Source organism: Lepidothrix coronata, unplaced genomic scaffold, assembly GCF_001604755.1.
Source record: "Lepidothrix coronata isolate B3197 unplaced genomic scaffold, Lepidothrix_coronata-1.0 Scaffold147, whole genome shotgun sequence".
Lineage (NCBI taxonomy): Eukaryota > Metazoa > Chordata > Aves > Passeriformes > Pipridae > Lepidothrix > Lepidothrix coronata.
This window is the reverse complement of record NW_016690327.1, coordinates 443,879-460,543: the sequence shown is the minus strand read 5'-3', so window position 1 is coordinate 460,543 and position 16,665 is coordinate 443,879. Positions and strand designations below refer to the sequence as shown.

The following is a 16,665-nucleotide window of genomic DNA, read 5'->3' as shown; positions in this document are numbered from 1 at the left end:
CCCGGGGTGGGGTGGGGGGCGGCCGCTCGCGTGCACACGGTGCACGGCGTGAAGAAACATCCCGGTAGAAAAGAACGAAGGTCTGAAGGGCCTCGACGGCCGGTCCTGCCCCGGGGGGGTGCAGGCGTGATCGTGGGTGAGCATGGGGGGGTGCGCGGGTCCCCTCCGCACCCGCGTCCGGGGGGTGGCGGGAGGAGGAACCGCGCGAGGACGGGCGGGAGGCGGCTGCGCCGGGGGGAGCGCGGGCTCTGCCCGGGGGGGACACGGCTCCGGCCAGGCAGGGACCCCCCCGGCCGCCGAGGAGGACGGAGCAAACCCAGCGTTCTTGGCTCGTTGCAGCCCCACGCGGGCCGGGGGCGGCGGCGATGGGCACGGGGCTCACACCTCCGTCTGGAAGTCGCCGTCGGCCGCATCCAGGCCGGCGCAGGGGCTCTCCCAGTCTGCCCGGCACAGCTCCAGCCGGTCCCGCTGGGCACTGGGCAGGGCGCCCAGTGTCATCGCCTTGAACGTGCTCCATGGCTTGGGCGGCGCGGCCGGGGCCTGCGGCCGCTGCTCCTCGGGGCTGGTCACGTCCTGCGGGGCCAGGGGGAGCTGTGGGAAGTGGCTGGGGATGTGCACAGCCACCCGCTCCACCCTCTGGCCCTGTCCAGGATGGGGTGGGGTAACCCCCCAGAGGGGGCCCAGGCACTTACGTTGGCCGTGCTCTTCTCCCCGCCGCCCGACGAGACGCTCCACCGCTTTTCTCGCTGCGGAAAATCCCACAGAACTCAGCTCCTGCATCATTCCTGGAGGGCCTGTCCCCCCCCACCCTCCCTGGGATGCCCCAGCCCATGCAAGAGGAGAAGGTGAAGGGTTGCAGAGGGGCAGACCAGGGCAGGACGGGACGCCCAGGACCTCACCTTGGAGGAGCCGGCAGACGGAGCCCGGTACCTGTCCAGCGTGTGGAACTTCTGGTTGAGCTCGTGGTAGAGCTCAGAGTGGCGCTTCCGTGTGTGCATCACCTTCTGCGGGGGGAGAGCAGAGCCTGCGGCCACCGGCACGGCCCTGCAGCCCTTGGCACAGCCCCTATCCCTGTCCCTCTCCTGACACCCCACCCTGCCTTCCCAGGGTGTCCTGGACGAGCAGGAGCCCACTCCACGCTCAGCACTGGTGTTTTAGTCGAGAGCCAACGCTAATTACTGCCTGGTATAAATCCCCTCTGAGCCTGGGTGCTCCCAGTGGGGCAAAGGGAGGGGGACAAGGTGGTTCAGTCCCCTCTGATGGCACCTGACCCTGTGACCCCTGTTGCCATGGTGGGACTTACCTCAAAGTCCAGGTCAGAGTACCGCAACCTCTTCCTCTGGCAGGGGACAGGCAGGAGCAGGGAGAGGAGACGGAGAAGAAAAGGGAAAGGTCTTTGCAGGTCCAGGATGAGGGGGAGCAAGGTGGGGGGGCTCATGCCAGCCCCAAGCCATGACCGGCTTGGGGACACGACGCTCCCGGCCAAGGGGGACACGGAGCTCACCCACCGCACGACCCCGAGCCGAGGGTGGGATTCCGAGGGTGGGCACAGGGGCAACTCATGCACATGCACACGTGCTCCTGCACACGTGTCCCTCCCCACACATGTGCCCACGGGCCATGCCAGCCCCCCACTCACCTCCAGGGACCCCACTTTCATGGCAGAGCCGGGGACGGTGCGGGGCATGGTGCGGCTGCGCTCCGACAGCTCCGAGGCCAGGATCTGCCGCACGGTGGGATGCTGCTTGAACTGGAGGCCGTAGGGAGCCTTCACCGTCCCGTAGGGCTGGTTCAAGTTCACGTTGACGTGGTCCACCGCCACGAAGCCGGGGTAGGTGTCACCTTCGGCCGCCGGGCGCCCTGTCCCGCCGGGCACCCCCTCGTCGGCGCCGGGACCGAGGGTCCCCTCATCCCGTGGGAAGGGCTTGAGGCTGCCGGTGCGGCGGGGCAGCATCATGTAGTCGCTCTCCCGGGGGGGCTCGGGGGCCCGGATCCAGCCGTATTCCAGGGGCCGCAGGCTGCTCTCCGTGCACAGGTAGACGGGACCCGGCGCGTCCAGGCTGAGCTGCTGTGCCGGCGGGTCGCCGAGCTCGCCCAAGCCCGCCACCACGTTGGGCGTCATCTTGGGGACCTGGACCAGGATGCTGGTGGGAGGGATGTTCCCTGGCAGGCTGGAGAAGCCCAGGCCACCCTCCGACGTGGTGTTGAGCTTGGGGTCTTCGTCCCCGTCCAGGGAGATGCGGGACAACGTGCCCGTGATGGTGGCAGGGTTGCAGGTGTTCACCTCCTTGAACAGCACTGTGGGCAGGGAGGGGGTCAGCATCAGCTCTGGGGGTCCCAGGGGAGGGTGAGGAGGCAGGAGTGACCCCCTGGCACACGCTGCCTGTCCCTCCCAGCTGTGGCACGGTGACATTCCTGTCCCCAGTGCAGGGTGCAGGGGAGACCTCACCTGTCTGACACGCCAGGTCAACGTCCTTTTCAAAATCTGTCTATAAAAATACAGAAAGAGGGGAAAGAGCGAGAGAGAGAGGAGAGAAAGAGAGGGAGAAAGAAGGGGAAATGAAGCACCTTGGCCAGCACAGGGAGCAGCGGGGCCTCAAGGGGTCCCTGCCCCAGCGGGGTGACGGCCCTGCCGGTGCCAGCACAGCCGCACTCACCAGGATCTGCACCTGCCCGTTTTTGCAGGAGTCAGGTGAGTTTTCATTCTCCTCGCTCCTGCACACCCCCATCTGACACTTCACCACGTCCTGGACCTGCAGGGACAGAGCCGGTCACGGCCCCGCGGCCAGGGCTGTCCCCCGGCACCCCTCCGGGGCCGCCCCACCTCTCGGCGCAGGAACCCGTGCACGGTGATGATGACGAAGCCCTGGACGGAGTTGAAGACGGCGAAGAGGACCTGGAAGAGGATGGAGCGCCGGTCGGTCATGGCGAGCACGGCCGACATCCAGGTCAGCGCCAGCAGAGGCAGGACCACGCAGGAGCTCCACAGCGATGCCCTGGGGCAGGGAGAGAGGGGCCGGGGTGAGCCCGCCGGGCTGGGCTGCCCCCTGACAGCCCCCACCAAGCGTTGCCCCCCCTGCCCCGCAGCAGCCCCCTGAGCTTTCCCCCGCGCCCCACAAGCATGGCCGGGGCTGGCTGTGCCACCCAGCTGTCCCCTCTTCCTCAGTGTCCCTGAGCCAGCACTGGCTGGGTGCTCAGGGCACCGAGGGCTGAGGGGACCTGTGGGCTCCAGCCCCCCAGGCTGAGCCACTGGCATCACCACATGTGTCCCTGTCCCTACACAGGCAGTGCAGCCACAGCGAGGGGGCTGGGGATGAGTGGGGCCACCATCACTGTCCCACAGCCACCAGAAGAGCAGAAAGGGGATTTCTTTCTTATTCTGCAGGGCTGCCTCTAGTGCCACTAAACCCCCGGGAATGGGGACCAGGGTGGCAGCGGGCACATCCCAGCCAGCACCCCTGGGGGGGCTCATGTGCCAGGATGAGGGGTCCTGGGGACACTCCTGAGCCCGTGCCCCTCACGCCCTCCCCGCTCCCAAGGGAACAGGACCCCCCCCGTGCCCGGCGATGACGTGACCTGCGGAAGCCATGCCATGCAGACGTGATGGGACACGCGCGCGCCCCGTGCCCGCGCCGCCCCGAGCGCACAGCCTGGCCCCGAAACCCACCCCGACCCACCGCCCACCCCCGTGGGGTGCCCAGGCTGCGCTCGGGGCGGGGGGGGACACACGGCGGGCGCGTGGCGGGCACTAACATGGCACTGCTGGCGGTGGCGGAGGTCATGGCCGCGCTGGACACCACGCCGCACTTGGTGCATTTCAGCAGCAGGCTCCCGCACGGGGGGGGCTCCGAGCTGTGCCCACCACACACACCCCACCCCCGGCGCCCCCGCGGCCAGGACCGGGCCACGCGGGGGGGATGCAGGCGCGGGGAAGGCGGGGAGGGAGGTGGGGAGAGCAAGGCAGGATGGCGGGGATGGGGTCGGGGAGGGGTGGACGGATGGACGGATGGATGGATGGACGGACACAGGCAAAAAGCGAATGGGAGAAGGAAAAGAGAAAGAGAGAGAGAGAGAGAGGGAGAGAGAGAGAGAGAGAGCGCCGGGTTAGTCGAGGGCGGCAGCAGTTGTTAATGATGAGGGGGTGGCCAAGCGGCAGGGGTGGGGCGGGCAGGGAGGGGGGTCTGCAGGGTGCGGACCCCCTTCCCCAAAGGAAAGCGTGGGGGTGGCTGCCCCCCAGCTGCCCCTCCAGCTGCCCCCAACAACGGGCTGCGGGTGCCCCGGGCTTGGCCCCCACCACCCACTGATGTGATGAAGTCTGCCCCGTCCTCAGCCCGCTGCCGGAGGACCCCCATGCCATGCCCCCGGCGCGGCAGGGCAGGGTGCAGGGTGAGGGGGCACAGGCCCCAGGGACGCCCCCGTGGGGCACAGGGCACTTACCCAGCTCGCTGCTTTTTGGACTTATCTGAAATGCCGTCGCGGGACATGAGCTTGTTGAACACGATGATGCCAACCAGCATGTTCACCTTGGGCGAGAGCGGCGCGGGGTCAGGGCGGGCACGGAGCCCTCCACGAGCAGCCACACGCCCACCCGGGTGGGTTTTTTGGGGGGCTCCAAGAGGCTCGGGGGGCAGCTCACCAGCACGATGACGGCAGCGGGTCCCACGAAGGCGTAGAGCAAACCGCCCTCCAGCGAGAGCCAGCAGCTGCAGGGGACCGTGGCGTGTCAGGGGACACCCCTGTGCCCACCCCCTGCTCCCAGCATTGTGCCCAGCCCCGTGTCCCCCCGTCCCCACGTACTAGGTCGCCGTCCCGTAGCCTTTGGTCCGTGTGAAGCCGACGGAGACCGCGACCACGAGGGCTGGCAACCCTGGAAAGGGGACACGAGGCTGGAGCTGCAGGGGGTGACACTGCTGTCCCCCCACAGCATCACCCCTGTGCCAGCCCCCCGGGGATGGGGACAGCGATGGGGCCCTTCTGGCACCCCGTGGCCTGAGGGTGCCTCGCCAGGACTCCTGGGTCTGCTTTCCTCCCCTGTGCCTCAGCTTCGCCCAGATCACCCCGGGGGGGTACCAGGGTGGTGCCTCCCACCACCCCATCCCAGGCTCTTACCCCATCCCAAGCACAGGAAGCGCTTCCTGACCAGGCGTGTCCGGATCCGGCCGATCACCGCCAGGTAGGACTGCCAGGCCTCCGTCAGCACCCAGCAGAAGGACGAGAGGAAGAAGAAGTGGAGGAAGGCGGCTGTCATGGTGCACACGCCCTGTGGGGACACGGGGACATCAGGGGGACACGGCCACGTGCCCGGCACCGCGGCGGTTAAACCCCCACGCCCGGCGAGGGTTGTGTCAAAGCCACCAGCGCAGAGGATTTAATCCCAGGATCGAGTTAATCCAAATCCAATCTGCTGCTGGGAGCCAGCAGGGAGGAGGTGACCGGCCTCGGACCCCACGGCAGCCCCCGCGCCCACCTGGGGACCCCGGGAGGGTGGCAGGGGGGTGGCACCCACCTTGCTGAGCATCTGGGACTGGCCCACGAGGATGAGGATGTTGGAAGCCAGGATGGAGACGCAGAAGTTGAGCAGGATGATGGAACGCTCAGACTTGATGAACCTGTGGCAGGACCAGCGTGGGGCCGGGGTGCCAGCCTGTCCCCTGTCCCTGTCCCTTGTCCCCCCAAGCTGCCAATGGGTGGGCAGGAGCTGTCCTGGGGCAGGGACAGTGCCAGGCAGCCCGGGCACCTTCTCCCACCTGGGTTATTCCCTTCCCACCACACTGCATTCAATCTCACCGATGCCGAGCCTTTGCTGGCGCCGTGCCCCCCCTGTGCTGCCCCCTCCCCACATGGCCTCGAGCCCCAGGTGCCCCCCAGGTCCCCAGGTGCCCCCGGGTCACCTCCAGAAGGCAGCGTAGATCACCAGCAGGGTCAGCAGGGCCATGCAGGACACGGCACAGCCGATCATCAGTGGCACCGACGGGGTGCCCGAGGGGTCCATGGCCTGGGGGGGGACCAGTGGGGGGGAGTGGCTGAGCCCAGCCCACCCCCCTTCAGCTGCTCCCTACCCCCAGCTGTGCCCTCCACCCCCCCAGTGGGGACCCCTGGATGCCAGAGGGGGTCGGTGACAGCGGTGGCACAGCCAAGGCGCCTTCCCGGGGACCCGTGCCCATCTCCATGCCAACGGGGGACGCGGGTGGAATAGCAATGGGGTGGGGGGATGCCAGGGGCTGGGGCTGCCCCTCCCCTGCTGGCTCACAGCAGTGCCCCATATTGAGCTCTATCAAGCACGGCAGCCCCCTGCCCCCACAGACCCACCCTCGGGGTGCTGGAAGGTGCTGGGGGCTGCAGGGACCCTTCCCCTGGGCTGGTGGGAGACACCCCCCTACCCTCCAGCGCCCACCCCATCCTAGCAGGGTGCAGGAAATGCTCCCTGCCCATCCCCACCCTCCTTCAGGATCCCCACCTCAGCCGGGCCCCCCCAGCCCGGGGATCACCCCCCATCCCCATCCCGTGTCCCCGGCAGGCTCGTCCCTGTCCCCAGCCTGTCCCTACCAGGTCTCTGGGCAGCTGGGCGAGGACGGCGAAGGTGGCGAGCTGGCGGCACTGGCATTTGGTGTGTGCCGGGAGGGTCTCCAGGGTTTGGCAGCTCTCCGTGTCCCAGTTTCCCAAGCCAGCATCCCTGATTAATGGGGGAGAGCGAGGGAGAGCAATTTGAACTAATCAAACACACGCAGCCCCTCGTGTTAAACTCTCCCAAGTTAACCCCTTGTTGGCCCCTTCCTGGGGGGGAGGCAGGTGTGGGGGCACTGCCAGGGGATCCCCCCAGACCCCTGGAGGAAGGTGAAGCCATCCCTGCCCCGCTGCCCCCACCTGCCCTGGGCTGATCCTCCTGGGAGTGGTGCAACACAAAGGCTTGGGTTTTAATCATCCCACACAGGTCTGGGGGGGGGACACAAACCATGGAGTGGGGGCCAGGCCTGGGAGGAGGGGTGGTGGGGATGGAGGGGGTAGAGAGGGGCAGGCAGGGATAGCCCCAGGAGCTCCCTGGCACCCATGTCCCCTCCCAGGTGGGTGATGCTTCTCTCCCTCCATGGGGACCCCTCAGTCTATGAGGACCCCTCCCATCATGGGGATCCCTCCACCGTGGTGACCCCTCTGGTTATAGGGACCCTCCCTCCACGGGGACCCTCCCACTGTGGGGACACTCTGGCCACAAGGACCCCTCCTGCCACGGTGATCCTTCCTGCTGTGGGGACCCCTCCTGCCACAGGGACCCCTCATGAGGGAGTAGGGAGGGGGTGCCCCACGGTGACACTGCCCACTGCACAGGGAGAGCAGCCACAGCTCCCAGCAGGGCAGGAAAACCAGGAATTGGGTCTGTGGGACAGCTGGGGACTATCCCCGGGGCCAGGCTGAGACCTGCCACATCCATCACAACCAACACCTCCCCACCAGCACGGGGGTACTGGAACCAGTGACCCCGAAACGCAGAGCACCCGTGGGTACCTGGGCAGGGGGGTTGGCACTGCCACCCCCACACCCCCCGCAGCACTGACCCCTCCCCCACCATGCCCTACTTTCCCTCGCTCCTGCCAGCGCTAACAAATCACATCTGGCAGGCTGGCACGGGCATTCCTGGGCTCCGGGGCCACATCGATCCCGTGGGAGCTCAATTCACCCGTGGCAGTGGTGCTTGGATGTGGGAAGGGACCTCTCCTGCTCCCCATCCCTATTCCCCAGCCCTGCTCCCACTCCCTGCTCCCATCCCTGCTCCCCATCCCTATTCCCCAGCCCTGCTCCCTCTCCCTGCTTCCCTATCCTTGCTCCCATCCCTGCTCCCCACCCCTCCCACCAGGCCCCTGGCCCAGCCCCACCACCCAGCCAGGGTGTCCCTGTCCCCCTGTCCCTCACTCACGTCCTCGAGTAGTCCCAGGTGACGCACTGTGGGTGGGACGTTCCCTGCGGACACAGGGACAGGTCAGCGCCTCACCCCCAGCTCTGCTCCCAGCCCACGAGGGGACGTGGCCCTTGGGGACCTGCCCAGGTGCCCCAGCACTGGCACATGCCCACCGTGGGCACGGAGACCAGTGTTGTGGCCGTGAGCTGGGAGCTGGTGGCCCCTGCCCGGCTCCCAGTGCCTGGCGGGACCCACGAGGGACCGAGAGGTGACACGGTGATGGGACAGGAGGGTGACGCTCACACTGATGTCGTGGGAGGGGAAAGGGACACTCACGCTGGTGACGAAGGACACTCATGCTGGTGACGCAGGAGGGCTGATGATGAGGAAGGGTAACACTCACATCGCTGATGGTGTGGGAGGGGGACACTCATATGGATGATGTGGAGGGGACGCTCACATGGATGAGGAGGGACAGGGACACTCAGGTTGATGTGGAAACAGGGACCCTTTTGTTGACGACACGGGAGGGGGACACTCACATTGATGATGTGGGAGAGCTCCACCAGCACGAGGGGCTCCGTGGGCCTGGTCGGCGGGCGCACCGTCACCGTCAGCACCTTGGAGGTGACGGCCAGGGGGGCCCTGCGGGGAGGGGGGACACGGGCTGTGACAGCTGGGGGGACAGCGGGGGACACAGCGGGCAGCCCCACTCACCTGGGGGGGGGCAGGATGAGCCCCAGCGTGCGGTACAGCACCGCCCCGATGACAAAGTGGGACGACTCGTCCGCTTCTGCAGAGAGAGGCACACGCGTGTGCTCAGCACCACATGCGTGTGCTCAGCACCACACGCGTGTGCTCAGCACCACACATGTGAGAGAACACGCGTGTGAAGGAACACGCGGCCCCCCAGCACACACGTGGCACATACGGACACGCCACCAGCACGCTGACACACGTGGGCTCCCAGATGTGCTCATCCTTCCAGATGTGCTCTCACTCATGCACAGCCCCAGACATGCCAGCACACACGTGTTCACCTGCACACACGCGCACGCCACGCCTGGGTATGCAGCCCACACCTGTGTCTGAATGTGTGCTGTGCCACACATGCATAACACACGTGCACAGCACCAGATGTGCACTCCCATGTACATGTTCACACATGTACACACATGCAGGCTCCCACATGCGCACGTTCACACGTGTGTGCATTCCCAGATGGGCACTCCCACGTGCAGGCTCACACGTGTACACACACATGCACACTCCCAGATGTGCACGTTCACACACATGTGCAGGCTCACACATTCACACACGTGCCCTGTCCCAGGTGTGCACGCTCACACACACGTGCACAGCACCAGACGTGCACTCCCACATGTGTGTTCACACCTGTGCCCGCTCCCACCCAGCCCCAGGCTCAGCCCCCTGCACACACGTTAACACACATGCGCACACGCGTGCCCTCTCACCGGCAGAGGCGAGGCTCAGCACCTCCCTGGGGATGAAGAGCTTGTCCTCGGAGCTGCGGGCCCAATCCTTCATGCCCCGCCGCCCCTTCATGGGGAAGTTGATGTCGCTGGACACGGCAGAGACGGGCTCCCGCTGGATGCTGGTCACTGCCGGGGCACAGCGGGGTCACCACGGGCTCCCCGCAGCCCCCGGGACCCCGCGCCCACCCCGCCGCTCACCCAGGTTGTCCGTGACAATGAGGGAGCTCTGGAAAGCCTTCAGCGCGTCCCCGACCAGGTGGATGAAGTCCTCCACCACCTTCATCAGGTGCACAGAGCCAGGAGAGACCTGCGGGAGGTGGAACAGCTCCAGAGCCGCCGGGGTGGTGGGGACATCCCGGCAGTGGGGACATCCCGGCAGTAGGGACATCCCGGCAGTGGGGACATCCCGGCTGTGCCCACCCCCCCCCCGTGCCACTCACCTGCTGGGCATCCTCCCACTTGTCCCGGTTCTCGGCGTCCACCATGTAGCTCACCACCTGGAAGAAGCGCTGCGGGGACGGGGCTCAGCGGGGCTGGGCTGCGGGGACCGAGCGCCGCCGCCTCCCCGAGGCGTCCCCTCGCTGTCCCCCCGCCCGCTACCTGCACGTCCTCGGAGGACGGGGTGTAGGTGGCCCTCTTGAAGGTGTCGGTGACGTTGCGCAGGATCTCCACGGAGAAGAGCAGGTCCCCGCTGTAGTAGGTCTTGCGGGCCATGAGCTCCAGGAGGCTCCGCACCACCTGCGACATCCCCTCCCCTGCCAGCACCCGCTGCCCCTTGGCCAGGTGCTCCCGCAGCTTGGGCGGGGTGGGGACACCCGTGTCACTCACCCCAGCAGCGCTCTGTGTCCCCAGGCCCCTCCTCATGCCCAAAGCCCAGGCAGTGGGGACACTGATAATTGCACTGACTGGGGCAGCAGCGGGACACGGGGGTCTGGGGAGTTCCACAGCAGTCTGGGGCCATTATAGGGGCCTGGGGGTGTCCTTCCCGTCCCAAAAGCCATTTCCCAAGGACATGAGAGCGCAACTTGGATGGCGGTCCCTGTTCCAGCTCTAGGGTTGGAGCCCTATTCCAAGCCCACGGGGGTCTGGGAGTGTTCACAGGGGTGTGAGGGATCCACAGGGGTCTGGGGGCATCCTTCTCATCCAAAGAGCCATTTTCTAAGGACATGGGAACACAGCTCAGACCAGGGTGTCCCCCCCAGCTCCAGGATAGGGTTCCTATTCCCAACCCATGGTGGTCTGGGGGATTCCACGGGGGTCTGGGGGGCCTTTCCCCTCCCGAAAGCCATTTCCCAAGGACACAGGAGAGCGACCTGCCCCAGCCCCTGCCTCAGTTTGCCCACACAGTGCCCAGCTGTTGAAAGGAGGTAGCTGCTGGGATGCCAGGGATGGGGCAGAGCCCCGGGAACAGAGAGGGGAGGGCAGAGGGGTCCGTGCCAGAGCGGGCACCTACTGAGAGATGCAAGTATCGGTACTCGTGGGAGATGCAGCGGGCGAAGCTGGGCACACCCCAGTAGGCCACCCCGTGGGGGCTCAGCAGGCACCGGCGGCTGGCAGTCCCTGCACAGGAGATTTGGGGTTGGGGCTGGCATGGGAACCACCTTCCTGGCACCCCCTGTCCTGCTCCAGGGCCGGGGGGGGTTGGGAGTGCTCAACCCTAATGCCACCTACCACTTCTGGGGTTTGGGGGTGCTCAAACCCGATGCCACCTCCCACACCCTGCCCTTCTCCAGGCTGGGGGGGTTTGGGGATGCTGGACCCCAAACTACCTGCTGGCCCCTGCTCTGCTCCAGGTGGCTCGACCCCAATGCCACCCACCACCCCCCTCCCTGCACCAGCGTGGGAGTGTCCGGGGGCACACACCCCCCTCACCTGTGGCATCGGGGGGGCATTTGTTGTAGATGATCTCCCCGGCAGCCGTTTTCTTCCAGGTCATCAGCATGACGTACTCGTCCTTGCACATCTCGTGGTAGGCTGGGAATTGAAAGGGGGGGGGGGTCAGGAGCAGCCCAGACATGGGGGTGATGGGCACCGGGGTGTGGGGTACCCCATACCTGGGCACTTCTTCTCGTTGCAGGGCTTCACCTCCTCGCCGGTGCCCTCGCAGGGGTAGCCCTGCACGCCCGTGCCCTCGCACATGCGGAAGCGGCGCTGCCAGCCGGTGTCACAGGTCTTGGAGCAGAGGCTCCAGTGGTTCCAGGGACCCCACTTGCTGTCTGCTGTGGGGATGGGGACACTGTGGGACACCCGGCTCTGCACGGCGAGTGGCACCCGCGGGGACGGGGACAGGGCACCTCCGACGCTGCCGCACGCGCCATGGATCGAAACCCCACAGGGTATGAAATCCATGGATCAGCCATTTAAGTCTCTTTCAGACAAGACTGGCATCCTGGTGCAGATGCCCACCGTTCCCTGCCGGCATCCACGGGCACCCGTGGCGTGCCCACCTCCCTTCGCGCCTGCCACCGGTGCCACCCCCCCCTCCCACGAGACAAGGAGGGGCTCAAAGGACTGGACGAGGACCCTGTGGTCCATCCTTCGGCCTGCCTGCCCCCCTGCCCCGCCCCTAGAGCCGTCCCCGGCCCCACCAGCCGCCCCGTGTGCACACGCCAGAGCTCACACGTGCTTGTCCGCCCAAAGCACGGCGGGACCCGCGGCCACCCGGCACCGACGGGTCCCCCGGTGTGACCAGGGGGCAAACCCTCAGCCGAGGTGTGCCCGGTGGGAGCGACCAGCACAACAGGGGGGGCGGCTGCTGCTCCCTGGCATCGCCCCTTGGCTCCTGCTCCCCCGCAGCGGAGGGGGCTGGCGGCACCCTCGTGTCACCGGCGGTGACACCGCAGGGCGGGACGGCCGGGCCGCGCGCTGGGTGCCGAACGCGCCGTGCCCCGGACGCGCCGTGCCGGCGTGGCCATCCCCCCGCTCCCCCCTCAGCGCGCGGGGCCTTACTGGGACAGGTGGGGTTGGAGCACTCCCGGGCGTCGGCGTGGGCCCCCCGGCACTCGGCCCAGCCGTGGGCCGAGACGCTGCACTTGCGCGTGCGCTGCTGGGTGCCGTTGGCGCAGGTGACGGAGCAGCGGCTCCAGGCGCCCCATTCCAGCCACTGCCCTTCCACTGCGGGGACAAGGAGGGCGGCGGCGTCAGCTCCCACTGGCCGGCGGCCACCGGGATGCACACCGGGCTCTCCGTGCAACGGGTCCAACCTACGGATGTGCCGGCTCGCCCCAAGCTGAGCTCAGCCGGCGCTGAATCCTGCCCCACACTGGGGGACTGTCACTGGGGCTGAACCCCCACGCTGGCTTCACCACCACGGCCACGCTCACACCGGGGAGCCTGGCACTGCTCCCACCTAACACAGCACCCCTGGCATCGCTCCTGCCAGACCCAGCAGCCCCAGCGTCACTCCTGCCAAACCCAGCATTCCTGGCATTGCTCTCCACCAAACCCAGTATCCCTGGCATTGTTCCTTGCCAAGCCCGTGAACACCAGCAGTATCTCCATGGGGCTGCCATGGCTAAAGCCACGAGCCATGTGTGGCATGTCCCCGATGGAGCTGTTGCAGAGGAGATGCCCCTTGCACTCCCCCTCAGCTCCCGCGCTCCTTCCTGCTCCGAACTACCTGCTGGCCTCCCTGCACCACACGTGGGCTCCCAGATGTGCTCATCCTTCCAGATGTGCTCTCACTCATGCACAGCCCCAGACATGCCAGCACACACGTGTTCACCTGCACACACGCGCACGCCACGCCTGGGTATGCAGCCCACACCTGTGTCTGAATGTGTGCTGTGCCACACATGCATAACACACGTGCACAGCACCAGATGTGCACTCCCATGTACATGTTCACACATGTACACACATGCAGGCTCCCACATGCGCACGTTCACACGTGTGTGCATTCCCAGATGGGCACTCCCACGTGCAGGCTCACACGTGTACACACACATGCACACTCCCAGATGTGCACGTTCACACACATGTGCAGGCTCACACATTCACACACGTGCCCTGTCCCAGGTGTGCACGCTCACACACACGTGCACAGCACCAGACGTGCACTCCCACATGTGTGTTCACACCTGTGCCCGCTCCCACCCAGCCCCAGGCTCAGCCCCCTGCACACACGTTAACACACATGCGCACACGCGTGCCCTCTCACCGGCAGAGGCGAGGCTCAGCACCTCCCTGGGGATGAAGAGCTTGTCCTCGGAGCTGCGGGCCCAATCCTTCATGCCCCGCCGCCCCTTCATGGGGAAGTTGATGTCGCTGGACACGGCAGAGACGGGCTCCCGCTGGATGCTGGTCACTGCCGGGGCACAGCGGGGTCACCACGGGCTCCCCGCAGCCCCCGGGACCCCGCGCCCACCCCGCCGCTCACCCAGGTTGTCCGTGACAATGAGGGAGCTCTGGAAAGCCTTCAGCGCGTCCCCGACCAGGTGGATGAAGTCCTCCACCACCTTCATCAGGTGCACGGAGCCAGGAGAGACCTGCGGGAGGTGGAACAGCTCCAGAGCCGCCGGGGTGGTGGGGACATCCCGGCAGTGGGGACATCCCGGCAGTNTTTCCCAGTGCCCCAAAAATGTCCCTGTGCCACCACGGTGCCAGCGCTGTGCCACCCACAGCAGATAGGTGGGGAAGGAGCCTGCTCCTCCACGACCCCCAGGCTGGACCCTTGTCCATGCCAGGGGCTTGAGACCCTGGCATGGCTGACGGTGCCGTCTCTCCCCTTGGATTTCCAGCAGGGACAGGAGGGTGCATCCCCTGCCACAGCATCCCTGAGCCCCTGGGCTGTCCCAGCTCCCCACGGCGGTGCCACCCATCCCTCGCAGCGCCGCAGCCCCGTGCCGGGAGCGCGGCCCTGGCGCTCGGCCGGTGCCGTGTCCTGGCATTCCCGGTGGGAAAAAGGAGTGTGGGGAGAGGGAGGGAGGTACTGACCCGGGCAGATCGCGATATAGCAGGGCTTGGCCTGCAGCTCGGGGCCCTCGCAGGCCTTCCCTCCGCGCCGCGAGGCCACGCACGGCCGCGTCCTGGTCCTGGCCCCTCGCCCGCAGGTCACCGAGCACAGGCTCCACGGGGACCACTCCTGCCACGCACTGGGAACTGCAACACAGCACAGCACCACCTCTGCCGGGCTCCAGCCTCCCCCTCTGCCTCCTGCCAAGAGGGGTCCTGGCCATGGCAGACCCCTCGTGCCCCGTGGTGCAGTCGGGCATGGTCCCTGGCACCGCCTGTCCTGTCATCACCTCAAGTCCCTGAGCTGGCAGCGGTGCCGCTGCCACTCCCTGCCCTGCTCCAGCCTCCCTTCCGGGGTCCTGGCACCGGCGGCACACGTCCCCCCTGCCCACGCACAGCCCGGCTCACCCCAAACCACGTTCAACACACCGAGCACGACCTGCCCCTCGCACCTACGGGAGCTGAGCACACCCGGGAAAGGAGCAGGGACCAGTGTGGCACAGGACCATCCTAAAGGATGCTCTTCCATGACTTCTGATGCCGGGACAGGGCTGCACTCCCTGGGATGGAGGAGAACTGGGCACTGGGTGTGCTGGGGATGCAGATCCCTTGAAACATCCCAGGTTTGGTCAGGGCAGTCTGGCTGCCGCTGCGGCGCCCTGAGGTCCCTCAGGTTCCCAAGATCCCACACGAGACGCACAGACACCACCACGGACCAACGTGAGACCCTCAGCGTCCTGCCTGTGACCTGCCTCGATGCACGGAGCAGCTCAGCCCCCTCCTGCCCCACGCAAATGGGGACCCCCCAGCAGACCAGGTCAGACCTCGAGTCCCCCAGGCGCAGGCTCCAGCCTCTCCTTTCTCCCCAGCACAAAACCTCAGGGACATCCAGGGGAAAGCCCTGAGTTAGCCAGGAGGGAGGGCGGAGAGGGGCCACCAGCCAACCTGCTCCAAAGGCAAATCCACGGCACCAGTGACAAGGCATAAGGGTGCAGAGCACCCATTCCAGACGCCTCCCAAGAGCAGCCAGGAAGGTCAGAGGATGGAGGGACGCCAACAGAGCTCCGAGCAGACCAGCACAGGGTGGGCACCGTGACCGCGTCGAACCACCCTCCTCATCCACCCCACACCTCCGAGAGCCCCGGAGACGCTCCAGCAACACAACATTCCCTCTGGCCACCCCGAGGCAACGGCGGAGCCCCCCCCCCCAGTGCCCGCCGTGCCCCCCGTACCTGGGCAGGTGGCGGTGTTGTTGCAGGCGCGCGTCTCCCGGAGCAGCCCGGAGCACAGCGTCCCGTACGGGGAGGACACGCAGGAGCGCGTCCGCACCTGGGAGCCCTGCCCGCACGTCAGAGAGCACACGCTCCACTGAGACCACTCCTCCGCCGCCGGGTCCCCTGCGGGAGGGAGACAGGGAGACTGAGAGCCCCCCGGGGGGGGGCACGGGGAAGGTGCCACGGGGGTCTGGGGAAGGAGGTTGGGCAGCGCTGGGGAGCGCAGGGATAAGGAGGAGGTGCCGTGGGTGACAGGGGTGACACTGAGGATGTCAGCGGGGTGAAGGAGCCCGCCCTGCCCTCTGGGCACAGCACCAGCTGCGCCTGCAGACGGGACTGGGGCGTGGGATCACACTCTGTGAGGGAGAACATCCACCCCAGGTGGTGCAGGCAGGGCGGGCAGGGCAGGCAGCACAGGCAGCGCTGGCAGTGCAGACAGCAAGGGCAGGGCTGGAAACATGGGCAGCACAGGCAGCACAGGCAGCGCAGGCAGGGCAGGCAGAGTGGGCAGCCCGCCACGGCTCCCCCTCCCCACCCCATCACACATTGACATTTACAACAACCAGCTCTTATTAAGGTTGATGATGTCTCTGAGGCTCTTGGACAGGCCAACAGCAGAGCCCATCCGTTTAAATTAAACAGGGATATATGGAGGAGGGCTCCAAAGGGGACCATTTGTCCTGCAGACAGGCAGGACGCAGGCTCCGTGTCGCCCACGGTGGTGACAACGTGCTGTGGCTGCTCTGTGTCACACGGGGACCCCAAGCCTGGACTGAGTCACCACTGGGGTCAACCCACGCTCTGCCCAGGAGCTCTCAGGGGGGCAGGACCCCCGTGAGCACCCGGGAGGAGATCTGCATGCCAGGCACACGGAGCAGAGCCAGGGCCCATCCATCTCCCACTCACCTCCGGGCCCTCTGACCATAAATCAGGGGGGCTGAGGAGGGGGGAGCAGCACACTCAAACCACCCAGATGGATTTGCCAAATAAACACATTTGAACGAAACAATTAATGGATTTTTTGTTTGCTTTACAACCCTCAGAGGAAGGT

At 66.8% G+C, this 16,665-nt stretch overlaps 1 protein-coding gene across 1 annotated transcript in view; it reads right to left on the bottom strand.

Annotated features, from left to right (window-relative positions):
- Positions 1-378: 378 nt before the first annotated feature.
- ADGRB2 (adhesion G protein-coupled receptor B2) overlaps positions 379-16,665 on the bottom strand; it is a 28,265-nt gene continuing 11,978 nt past the window's right edge. Inside the window, exons 4-31 of the mRNA XM_017828246.1 lie at positions 15,573-15,737; positions 12,337-12,501; positions 11,442-11,606; positions 11,260-11,361; positions 10,841-10,947; positions 9,988-10,182; positions 9,828-9,896; positions 9,586-9,694; positions 9,367-9,513; positions 8,609-8,684; positions 8,434-8,536; positions 7,910-7,953; positions 6,547-6,673; positions 5,892-5,995; positions 5,507-5,609; positions 5,110-5,260; positions 4,798-4,867; positions 4,637-4,703; positions 4,438-4,523; positions 3,754-3,852; positions 2,825-2,996; positions 2,658-2,753; positions 2,450-2,489; positions 1,640-2,298; positions 1,304-1,339; positions 900-1,004; positions 693-746; positions 379-573 (exon numbers count right to left, since the gene is read on the bottom strand). Of these exons, the coding sequence (XP_017683735.1) occupies positions 379-573; positions 693-746; positions 900-1,004; positions 1,304-1,339; positions 1,640-2,298; positions 2,450-2,489; positions 2,658-2,753; positions 2,825-2,996; positions 3,754-3,852; positions 4,438-4,523; positions 4,637-4,703; positions 4,798-4,867; positions 5,110-5,260; positions 5,507-5,609; positions 5,892-5,995; positions 6,547-6,673; positions 7,910-7,953; positions 8,434-8,536; positions 8,609-8,684; positions 9,367-9,513; positions 9,586-9,694; positions 9,828-9,896; positions 9,988-10,182; positions 10,841-10,947; positions 11,260-11,361; positions 11,442-11,606; positions 12,337-12,501; positions 15,573-15,737 (3,611 nt within the window). The remainder of the gene's footprint in view (positions 574-692; positions 747-899; positions 1,005-1,303; positions 1,340-1,639; positions 2,299-2,449; positions 2,490-2,657; positions 2,754-2,824; positions 2,997-3,753; positions 3,853-4,437; positions 4,524-4,636; positions 4,704-4,797; positions 4,868-5,109; positions 5,261-5,506; positions 5,610-5,891; positions 5,996-6,546; positions 6,674-7,909; positions 7,954-8,433; positions 8,537-8,608; positions 8,685-9,366; positions 9,514-9,585; positions 9,695-9,827; positions 9,897-9,987; positions 10,183-10,840; positions 10,948-11,259; positions 11,362-11,441; positions 11,607-12,336; positions 12,502-15,572; positions 15,738-16,665) is intronic.